We start from the raw sequence: 12713 nt of genomic DNA, 5'->3' as shown, positions 1-12713 counted from the left end.
AGAAGACATCGATCACATCATGGAATTTTTGACACTGGAGAAGAACTGTTCTTCAGAGCATGAGACAAAAAAAGCGGCAGTGGCATCATGTCCTTCTCAACACGAAGGTGGCCATGAGCATTGATTCATTTGAATGCCTAACAATCTGACTTCAGATGATTATGCTTGAATAGATGTGGCTCACAGCCTGCAGTTTCTATCTTCATCATCTACGAACCAACATACAACTCCGATGAAGAAGAAATTGAGAAGTTCTACAAGGAGCTAGAGAAGTTCTATAAAGAAGATCACATCTTCTACAAGATCATTGTTGTTGATTTTAATGCCAAGATAGGACTGAGAAGGTCGCCTGAAGAACCCCATATTGGGACCCATGGCCTAACAGGGAACGGACCTGGTGAGGGACTGTCTGAGTTCATGATGTCAACCAAGACTCTCCCACGTAACTCACAGTTCCAGAAGCTGAATCTAAAAGCTGGACATGGGAGTTTCCCGATGGACAGTTCCACATGAAATTGACCAAATCATATTCAATTGAAGGTTTTGCAGCTGTTAGAAAAGACTGAAGCGCTAGCCTGGTGAGGTATGGCATTTGCCTTGTGTGTAGCCGACCCAGGTTAGATTCCTCCATGTCTCTTGGAGGGCCTGGCCAGCCACCTGTGGCGTATTTGATATGCCAAAGAAACAGTAACAAGTCTCACAATGGAGACTTTACTGGTACCCACTCCAGCAGATAGATGAACAATGGGACGACAGTGCAAACAGTGCGTCAGTTAGAAAAGAAGAAGTCATGAAATTTGCCTATAGGTGGATGGACATGGAGATTATCATCCTAAGTGAAATGAGTCAGAAACAGAGACAGGCATAGGATGACTGCACTTATATATGAAATATAAAATAGCATAATATGACACTAACACCTAAGAACTGTAAAGACAAGAACCAAGAGAATTGCTTTGTGGTTTGGAAGTCAGCAACATTTACTGGGTGAAGAGGCAGTTGGGATGGGGAAGGGACTACTAAATTGGACGGATCTCTTGGGATGGAAGATGTTTGCTGAAAGCAGATAAAGGACCAAACATGACAGCCTTTCAATATCTGTATTGGAAACTGCAACTCCCAAATATAGAGAGAGAATTAGAAGGAAGGTACCTGCCACAGAAGTAGGAGGTAGGATGGGGAGGGGATGGCAGGAGGGATACTAGTAACATTGGTGGTAGAAAACATACATTGGTGTAGGGATGGCTGTTCAATCATAGTATGACTGAAACTCAATCATGAAATATTTGTAACTGTAACTCATGGTGATTCAATACTTTTTTAAAATCCAGTTTTAAATGTTCCACACTTGAATGGCAACAGTAGAACTCACAGTAAACTTAACAAAAAAATTTAACAAACGTTATTTTTACAAAAAGTTATTTTCTAAAGCAAAGTGAATTACAAGGTTATTCATAATTGGGTTTTTGACACACAATGTTCTGTCACCAAGCCCACCACCAATATCAACTTCTCTCTACCACGTGCCCAGATTCCCTTTCCTATCCACCTACCCCACTCTGGCCTGCCATCTTTTCAGGCATCTTTTAAATGTGATTATGAAAGGTTCGGTCAACTGATTTCAATATCATTGATTCTGTGGTTTGGATATTTAGCTCGATGATTCCATAATATTAACAATATACCTGGGTCCCTTTGACCCTACCCCTGTTGCTTCTTATCTCTCAGCTCTCCCCTTACCCTTCCATCTATGTCTATCCACTCCTCCTTAGACCTGGGGCCAAAGATAATTGATGGAATCCAATCTATGGCTCATGATAATGAAATATGCAATATAAAAAATTATGGTGATACTAATCTTATCGCTGTGATTAATGTCCCATTCAGAGACAGACAATCCAGTGAAGAGCGCTTCCAAGCCCTATTTCTACCTGTAGGAGAGAGTGGAAGTGCTTCTCAAGCACATGAGGTAGAGGATGTTTTCTACTGGTCATCCAAAGGTCTTCAATAGTTTTTGGAAAATATATACACAACAGTTTCCTCTATTTCCCACTTAGAATTTAAAGAGGTTTCCCTGAGATACTATGAGCCTATACAATTTCCTCTCAGTTCCTCCCAGAGTTGGGAATTTCCCAGCAATCTAAGACTGAGAAATTTGGTTATTATGAACTTCTAAGCTCTGAAACAATTAAAATGTTTCTTTTTATTCTTTACACAATTAAAATGTTTCTTTTTATTTTTTAACTTCTCCTGATTTTCTAGCTGAGATTTACCTCATTATCTGCATATTCTTCGGGAAGAAAACATTGGGTACCAAGGGATGGAATGTGTGCCTACTGTGTACTTATCAACTCTCCAGACAGAGTTCTTCTATCAACATAAGCATGTGACAATAAAAAAGCATCAAAATGTATCAGAAGTACATGTTATTAAAATAACAATTGCTATATTTAAGAATATGCAAAAATATGCAGATTTATTGTGTATTTTCTATATTCCCAGTTTTTTTTAATACTTGCACCGCACTTGAATGTGCTCCGGGTTTATTCCTGGTTCTGTAATCAGGGATCAGTCTTGCCTTGATTGCGTTCTTGACACTGATACCGCACACCATTAAATTTAAGGCATAATTTCTTTAGTAATAGTAATTTTGTTTTATCAGTTTAGAAAAAAAAATGACACCAGGTCCATGTACTCTTTTGGAAAGTAGAATGTGATTAAAATCTAAATCTAATCTTACCCACCTTACTTCTCCAAATAGCATCAGAAAATGGCTTTCCTAGAGAGATATCAAGTTTTTATATTTTAATTTACCAATATTATGTTATTATAAATCACAATAGTAGATGGAGAGTTGGAATAATTCTGAGAAAAGCCAAAATGTTTTGCTGTTCTGACCTAAGCAATTAGATACAGTGTAATTTCTCTTTATTTGAAATTTCTCATGAGTTAGCACTGAGAAAATCCCTGATACAGGACACATTATGAAAATGATAATTGAAAAATAAGAGTAAGTAAGCAGAGCTTTGGCTGCTCATTCTGGAACTCTGACTCGTAATGAACACCACAATAAACATTTTTCTATGACCTCTGTTCTTAATTTTTAATTTTTTCCTGATAGAGAAAACTGGCAAAATAATAATTTAATCATCTTAGAAGACTATATGTAAGTTTCATGATATCATCTCTCCTAACAATTGCACGATATCCCATGGGAGATGTGTTCAGAAAGTAGATAATGGACCAAAAGGATGACCTCTCAGTGTCTGTGTTGCAAGATATGATGCCCAAACGTAGAGAGTATGAATAATATTGTCTGACACGGAGGCAGGAGGAGGGTGGGTAACAGGGGGTATACCAGGGATATTCGTGGTGGGGAATGTGCACTGATGGAGGGATGGGTGTTTGATCATTGTGTGACTGCAACCCAAACATGAAATCTTGTACTATCTCACAACGATTCAATAAAATTTAGGGGAAAGAACAACTGTATGTGATGAGTTATATAATAAGCATATAAGATCTACAAACATAGGAAACAGAGCAAAGTTCAGAAGAAACTATAAGCAAATGTTTATGTAAAATTACTGAACCATGTACATATTCACGCCTGGCAAACACCCTCATGTAGTTTTTAAAGTTTCAATTCTTTTCTGATTTGAACTTTTCTGTTGTCAGTGATAGTTTTTAAATTGAGGTTTTAAAGAATATCATTCCTTGAATATGACCCTTTATTCCATATTTCACCTGTACCATGGTGTAACTCCTTGTTCATTTACAACAATGACCTAATTTCTTTCATTTCCCTATTGCTGTGTTACCACTCTCTCTACCAGGTTTCATCTTGTGCTTACAGTGTCCTTCCTGTGAAGGGTATAATAGATTTTTCCTTTTTTTTTTTCTTTGAGATCTGAGTTCAGATATCACTTCTTGAAAATCCCTTCGGCTTCTTGCTGGTATTTTTTTCTTCTGTGTTCCTCAACGTGCAATTCTAGGTATTTTCATAGTGCAACAATGATAGAGACAAAGTCAGGAGTCCTAGATATATAAGAGAATTGTCACTGTCTCATTTCCATTACTATCTGTTCTTTTCCCAAATTACCTTTCATTCATTTTTTAAAGTTTCCTTCTAGGTAGTGTCATCTTTAAACATGAGCAAAGTCAGCTGTTTTACTGTTCCTTTCAGACACAAAACAGAATATTCTTAATGCCTCTTTAATAGAATTTTCACATTGAGATATTTCAAAAACTGTGCATACAGTACAATATCCATTTTTATGTATGATTGGCTTTTTGTAATTTTTCTCAGTAGGCATGCTCAGAATATGCCCCAAGTCACAGTTTTATTAGTATTATTGCATGAGTATAAACCCAGAGTTTTTAGTAGTGTTCTAACATATGTAGAGAAACAAACAATCCGCAATGTTTTCAATATGCCAAATACAGTAATAATGATTGGTTTCATTCCCCTGACCTGGCACTCCTGGGAAAAAATGAGTAAAGAGAGGCTGCTAAAGTAACGGGATAAGAGTGATAAAGTGATACTCTAACACTAAAAAAAAAGCAGTATGAGGAAATTCACCATGCCATAGACCCTATAAATTCACCATGCTTAGATCCTAAAATAAATGACCTAGATATCATGCAAGAATATATCAACAAAGCTTTCTTATCACACAAAAAAGGAAACTTTGGGAAATAATGAATTCACAGAGAAGTACCTACTTTAAAATATCAATTATTTTACATTCTTTGTCTAAAATCACACCGAATAAGAGAAAAAATCTGAGTCTGAATATTTTTATGGAACAGAAACTTACACCTCAACACGCCGAAGATAATGGTATATAGATAGATAAAAATATATCTATGTATGAATTAAACTCACTCAAACTGCAAAAAAGCTTGTCATTTACAACTGATATTGAAAATGCAGAACTAAAATAAATGGATCTGCAAAGAAATTGGAAACTTGGTGCCTGACAAGAAGTTTTTGCTGTCTCAGAAGTCTAATATTTCTTTCTAATAGCAGTAAAAATTGCAATTGGCATTTCAAAACATTTTAAATGATGTAAAATCAGTCTGTAACTTTTAGGGGAATAATTTAATTTCTTATTTTCTTTGATATTTTGTGTTATTTTGGGAGGATGGGCAGAGACATACATGAGATTTCTCAGGGTTTATTTCTCAAAATTTGTCCTCAGAGATCACTCTAATGTAACAAGTTACATATTACTGTTTTTTCAAACATTAAGGATTTAGTTTTCAACAGAAACAATCATTAACCGGCTGCACAGTTTGCTAATGGCATTTTTCACCTCCTTATTCCTGAAAGCATAAATCAAAGGATTGAGTAAAGGTGGCAGGATAGTGTAGAATATGACCACGATTTTGTCAATGGAATAAGAAACTGGAGGCCGGGCATACTCAAATATACACGGAATAAAGAACAAAACCACAACAGCAATATGAGACCCACAGGTGGAGAGGGCTTTCCTCTGTCCTTCAGCGCTGTGGTTTCTCAGGGAAAACAGGATGACACTATAGGACACAAGCAACATGAAGAAGATTAGGATGCAAAAGAATCCACTGCTGGCCACTATGGTAATGCCAACAGCATAAGTATCAGTGCACGCAAGCTCCAATAAGGGAAACAAGTCACAAACAAAGTGATCAATAACATTGGGACCACAGAAAGGGAGTTGTAAAGTAAAGAGAATCTGTATACTGGAATGCAGAAAACCCCCTGCCCAGGCTACTCCAATCAGAATGCCACAGAGCCTTGAGTTCATGATAGTAGTGTAGTGCAAGGGTTTGCAGATGGCCACATACCTGTCATAGGCCATGGATGTGAGGACAATCATCTCTGCTCCAGAAAAGAAGTGTTGAGCAAAGATCTGCATCATGCAGCCTTCATAGGAGATGGTTTTCTTCTCATAGAGACAGTCTACGATTATTTTAGGGGCATTCACTGAGATGAAACATGCATCCAGGATAGATAGAAAAACCAGGAAGAAGTACATTGGGGAGCCCACGAGAACTGGATTGCTGATGATGGCTGCCACAATCAGCAGGTTGGCACAGATAGTTGCAATGTAGGCAAAAAGTAACATAACAAATTCGATCTTCTGAACATCTGAATTCTGTGAAATCCCCAGGAGAACAAACTCAGTGACAAAACTTTGATTTTGCATGATTTTCTAGAAAACACTCAGAGCTGCCACACTGACCATCCCAACCTACAATAAAAATGACAAGGTTACATCAGTTAAGTTTATTATCATAGCCACTCAAAATTTGTTCTTCCATGTGGTTCTTTTGATTCTGTCCTTCTTTATTTTTGAAACCAAAAAAAAAAAAACAGAATGTTCTCAAAAAAAAATAGTGTAATATCTGAGGAAATTCACTTTTTAAGACATGAAATATAGTGCTAGACAGAGAGCCTCTCTAGAGGAACAAACCCAAATGTGACAGGATTCGAAGCCTATTATTTTTCAGTTGCCAAATAGATTACTTAGTCAGGGTTTGTTACAGAAAGTTTTTAAAGATTTTGCAGTCTTATTTCTGAGGAATCAGGACATCAATTTACTTGTAATGTTGAGCATCACCTTGCAATCATATGCATACAAATGGGAGATGTCCCTGATCAGAAGATTGTTTCTTCCACAGAGTAAAAAAGATGTCAATGGCACTTTAAAATCACATCTCTTCACAACAATTTCTGTTTAAGACTGAAGGGACAGATTCTTTAAGATAAATTAGTCAAGCCATATAAGAGGGAACTTGTATTAAAAATGTTGAGTTCTATAAATTGACAAATCACATAACAAAATGGTGAGAACTCACAATCCAGCAGAAGCCATACAATGGCTATGCAGCAGGCCAGGAATCCATCTTTCAGATTCAAGGCTGTTATAAAACGTTCCGTAAGAAAGCCTTTGACCTACTGGGATCCACAGAACCCACAGAAGCTTGAGTTCCCTTCTTTAGTTGCATACTACTTATTTTCTCTTGCATATTCCAAGGTGACCAATGGGACATTTTCACTGAACTTGAGCTGCAGTGGTTTGGCAGCTTCCAGCTATACCACACTAATTCTAGCTTTAGTTTGATGTTACACTTGATCTCCTTTTTCCACAAAAAAATGAACCAAGGTAACCATGGTAGTAAGAATTCCTAGACCCCTAAACTACAGCTGAAGTATTGACAGGGCAATGACACTAAACTTTTTCTGAAATTCTTGCACAAAATTCTATACAACTGCAGAGTGACAACTAAAAATTTTGGAATAGTTCCAACAGGGAAGTAACTCCCTAGGATAACTGAATTTATTAATTCTCTGGCTACACTGGAGAATGCCCTGACAGGAGAGCACAGTTGATGTATTAGAAAGACTTAAATCTTCCTAACTGCAAAAAACACAATGAGTAAGCAGCATAGAAATACCACTACACTTTTGGTATAAAGATATTTGCCTGGACAACTCAATCAGAAATAGAAACTCTCAGATAAGGATTATAGGTAGAACCTATGGAGGCTAGAACCTATGGAGGATCTTTAAGGAGCTCAAAGAAACAATGGTGCAAGATTAAGAAAGTATGAAAACAGACATTTGAATGTATATACAGAAGTGACACAAAGAAAGATTACAGAACATGAAAACTCAGTGGAAGGCCTTGTCATCAATTACTATAGATGAATATTGAAAGAGTAATCAACCAGTTCCTGGCCCCACAAAAAAGTCCAGTCCTAGAAAAATTCGGTAGCAAGTTTTTCTATACCGTAATTTATCTAAATTTTTTCATTTATTTTTAAATATTAACAAATCATCAACTGTCCAAACAAATCTAGAAATAAAATTGATAACACAGCTCCAATATCAAAATCAATTTAAAAAAAAAACAATTTTTATGTGAAAACTATTATGTCTTATCATGGAGTTGTTAAGTCCTTCTCTAAAGAAATACTAAGCTGTTTGTTGCTAGTTCAGTCTTCTATGTTATTTTTGGTTTTTAAGTTTAGTTGGTTCTGATGTTACTTGCAATCAAATTTACAGTGTTCCTATTTGAATTTCAGTACAATCCATTAAAAAAGACTTACTCCCAATTCTTTCCAGGCTCTTTCAGGAAGTTATAGTAGCAGGAATTTCCCAAGTTTCAATGAGGAAAACAAAAGTCTGATATTAAAAGCAGAGAGAGATATAAAAAAACAGAAAGCTATATACCTCTTGAACATACATGCAAAAATTCTCAGCAAAATATTAGCCGAAAAATACAAAGTATTTCAGAAAGATACTTCACCATGATCAAATAAGATTCATGGTTTAATATACTCAAATCAATCAACATAATAAACCACATCAATATAAGAAAGAGGGAGTCATCTAGTAATATCAATAGATGCAGAGAAAACATTCAAGTAATATCAATAGATACAGAGAAAACATTCAAGTGATATCAATAGATGCAGAGAAAACATTCAAAAAGATGCAAACCCATTCATGATGTGAACTCAATAAAGTGGAGGGTGAAAGAATTTTCAATATAGTTAAAGCCAATTACCACTAGTCACAGCAAATATTGTGCACAATGCTGAAAAATTGAAAACCTTCCCTCTAGAGCCAGTCACAAGGCAAAGATGTACACTCTCATTGCTACTATTTAATTTAGTTCCGGAAGTCGAAGCCATAGCAATTAGGCAAGAAAGAGATAGTAAAGACATTCAGACTAGAAAAGATGTCAGACTCAGTGTTTGCGGAGACATGAAACTACACTTTGAAAATGCTAAAGACTCTACAAAGTAATACCTAGAAAAACTATATTTATACCATTGAGTAGCAGACTACAAAATCAATGGACAAACTATGGCTTTTTTTACATGCAAATAATAAAGCAATTGAGAGAGAAGTTAACAAATTAATCCCATTCAGTAGAAGTTCCTCAGAAAATCTAGTACCTGGGAGCCAACTTAACAAAAGAGGTTAAAGACTTACATAGAATAAAACTATGTTATTATGAATTGAAAGAAAATGTCACAAGGAAATATAAACATCCCCTCTTCATGGATAGGAAGTATCAACATTTGTCAAAGTGGCATTTTTCCCAGAACACTGTAGATACAATGTTGTCTAAAAAAATACACATGAAACTTTTAAAGATATTTAAAAATATATTTTAATTTATAATCTATGTTTGGACTGGAGCGATAGCACTCGGCCGACCTGGATTTGATCCCTTCATCTCTCTCAGAGAGCCTGGCAAGCTAACAAGGGTATCCGAACCGCAGAGCAGAGCCTGGCAAGCTACCTGGAGCATATAGGATATGTCAAAAACAGTCACAACGAGTCTCAAAATAGAGATGCTCCAGCAAATTGATGAAAAAATGGATGACACTGGTACAGAGCAGTGCTGTAATCTATGTTTATGGATTACACATGCCTGAAATTCACACGGAATAATGAGTCTCCTTAATTAACCTAAGAAATCTTATGTAAAAATAATATAGCAGACTACATTTTCCCCAACTTCAAACTGTGTGATAAAGCTATAGTCATCAAAACAAAGGACAGACACTCAGGTCAATGTTGCAGAATTGAAAGTCCAGAGACAGATCCTCAGGTGTAAGGGACATTTAATGTTTATAAAAAGAGGGGTTGGGGACATGAATTGGAACAAAAAAATGTCTCTTTAGCAAATGGTATTGGAACAACTTTGATCACACCATGTACAATGTCAAATCTAAGGAGATAAAAGACCTTGATATCCAACCTTCTCCTTCAATTACATTGAAGAAAATGTAAGTGGAATATTTTGGCATGGAAGCAGATGCTTTCTTAAATGATTTAATACCATTGGCCATGTAAACAGAATCAAAGCTAAACAAATGTGACCATCACACTAAGAAACTTCTGCACCACAAAAGAAACAAGGACAAGAATAAAAAGACAACCAACATGCTGGCACAACTGGACAACCACATGCAAAAAAATGGGTTTAGACCTTGACCTGACACCATGCACAAAAGTCAGATCAAAATGGATTAAAGACCTCAACATTAGACCACAAACCATAAGGTACATTGAAGACAAGGTCGGCGAAACCCTCCACGATATTGAAGATAAAGGTATCTTCAAAGGTGACACGGAACTAAGCAATCTAGTAAAAACAGAGATCAACAAATGGGACTACATTAAACTAAAAAGCTTCTGCACCGCAAGAGATACAGTGACCAGAATACAAAGACTATCCACAGAATGGGAAAGGATATTTACACAATACCCATCAGATAAGGGGTTGATATCAATGGTATATAAAGCACTGGTTGAACTCTACAAGAAGAAAACATCCATCCCCATCAAAAAATGGGGCGAAGAAATGAACAGAAACTTTACCAAGGAAGAAATACGAATGGCCAAAAGGCACATGAAAAAGTGCTCTGCATCACTAATCATCAGAGAGATGCAGATCAAAACAACTTTGAGATACCACCTCACACCACAGAGACTAGCACACATCCAAAAGAACAAAAGCAACCGCTGTTGGAGAGGATGTGGGGAGAAAGGGACCCTTCTTCACTGCTGGTGGGAATGCCGACTGGTTCAGCCCTTCTGGAAAACAATTTGGACGACTCTCAAAAAATTAGATATTGAATTCCCATTTGACCCAGCAATACCACTGCTGGGAATATATCCCAGAGAGGCAAAAAAGTACAATCGAAACAACATCTGCACATGTATGTTCATCGCAGCACTGTTTACAATAGCCAGAATCTGGAAAAAACCCGAATGCCCCAGAACGGATGACTGGTTGAGGAAACTTTGGTACATCTATACAATGGAATACTATGCAGCTGTTAGAAAAAAGGAGGTCAAGAATTTTGTAGTCAAGTGGATGGGCATGAAAAGTTTCATGCTGAGTGAAATGAGTCAGAAAGAGAGAGACAGACATAGAAAGATTGCACTCATCTATGGTATATAGAATAACAGAGTGGGAGACTAACACCCAAGAACTGTAGAACTGTAGAAATAAGTACCAGGAGGTTGACTCCATGGCTTCGAGGCTGGCCTCACGTTCCGGGGAAAGGTCAACTCAGAGAAGCGATCACCAACTACATTGTAGTCGAAGGCCATGTGGGGGAAGGGAGTTGCGGGCTGAATGAGGGCTAGAGACTGAGCACAGCGGCCACTCAACACCTTTATTGCAAACCACAACAGCTAATTAGAGAGAGAAAACAGAAGGGAATGCCTTGCCACAGTGGCAGGGTGGGGTGGGGGGGAGATGGGATTGGGGAGGGTGGGAGGGACACTGGGTTTACGGGTGGTGGAGAATGGGCACTGGTGAAGGGATGGGTTCCCAAACTTTGTATGAGGGAAGTATAAGCACAAAAGTGTATAAATCTGTAACTGTACCCTCACGGTGATTCTCTAATTAAAAATAAATAAATTTAAAAAAAAAAGACAACCAACAAATATAGAGAAAATATTTTCCAAGCAGTCATCAAACAGATGACTAATATCACAATATAAAAAGCTCTGTTTGAATTTTACAAGAACAGCAAAAAAAAAATGACGCAAGAAAATGTAATAGAATGATACGAGCAGTAATTCTCAATGGAGACATATAGATGGCCAAAAGTATGCGTATATATATGTATATATACACATATACATATATATTCATATGTATCACTTACCATCAGAAAAATACAAATAAAAAACAACAATGTTATGTCATCTCAGACCAGTGAAACTATAACAAAGATACAAAAACAACCAATAATGCTGTAGATGTGAGGTAAAAATTTACTGTTACTAGAAAAATTTCTGGTCCAGCATTTTAGGACAAAAAATCAGCAGACATTCTTTAAAAAACAAAGGATCTATCTACTATATGAACCAGCAACTCCACTTCTTGATATCAACCCCAATACCAATATATATATATATATATACATATACATTAAGAACATTAGCACTCCTATGTTCGTTCATTGCAGCAAAATTCGCAGTAATCAACTTCTGGAAACAACTCACTGTCCAAGATGATATGACTAGATAAACAAATCATAGTATGTAAACATAATAGAATTATAAGAAAAGATGAAATCATGAAATTTGCTCTACATGATGTATCTGGAGGTAATCATGTTGATTGAAGTAAATCGAAAGGAAAAGGACTGACTCAATAATTTCTCTTATATACAGGATATAAAGAAGCAAGTAGGGGTAAAAAAAATACTCAATAGGATAAAATGAGAATCGATCTTTGGTATTGGGCCACCAATGGAGAAAGCAAGTGGAAGGGGCAGAGAGGAATTACCTAGGAAGGGATTGACACTGGGGAACTGGTGAGAAGGAAGTGGACATGAAGGTGGGATAAGGGGAAGGTTGGTGAGGGTTGTGTTATGCATGAAATCCTATCATGAAGGGTTATAAACTGTGGTACCTCAAAAAAATTAAATTAAATTAAAACATAAAATCTTTGCATGAATTACATGCTGTTTTATTTAAAACTTAAAATAAACCTATGTAAAATATTACTACTATCAAGTGCTGTCCTCATTTGTAAGTTCAATAATAGCAGTGAAATTATAATTGAAGCATTATTACCTAGTAAACTACCAATGCTATATCTTTTATACATATTTAACTGTGAGAAATTATCACTTAAACTATTATTTCAAACAGGTACTAGATATTGATCTGGAATTTAAAC

At 36.4% G+C, this 12713-nt stretch overlaps 1 protein-coding gene across 1 annotated transcript; it reads right to left on the bottom strand.

The window, feature by feature from the left end:
- Nucleotides 1-5258: 5258 nt before the first annotated feature.
- Nucleotides 5259-6194, bottom strand: LOC129405998 (olfactory receptor 4C15-like). Its single transcript, XM_055143727.1, has one exon. The coding sequence runs from the start codon at nt 6192-6194 to the stop codon at nt 5259-5261; it is 936 nt and encodes a 311-aa protein (XP_054999702.1).
- Between the last annotated feature and the right edge of the window lie 6519 nt (nt 6195-12713).

Source organism: Sorex araneus, chromosome 6 (genome assembly GCF_027595985.1).
Source record: "Sorex araneus isolate mSorAra2 chromosome 6, mSorAra2.pri, whole genome shotgun sequence".
NCBI classification, from domain to species: domain Eukaryota; kingdom Metazoa; phylum Chordata; class Mammalia; order Eulipotyphla; family Soricidae; genus Sorex; species Sorex araneus.
Note: the sequence above shows the minus strand (reverse complement) of the source record. Positions and strands in the feature narration are given on the sequence as shown.

Bases quoted from the DNA above. Each gene is read 5' to 3' on its own strand.
- LOC129405998 (XM_055143727.1), bottom strand. From the start codon at position 6,194: ATGCAAAATCAAAGTTTTGTCACTGAGTTTGTTCTCCTGGGGATTTCA.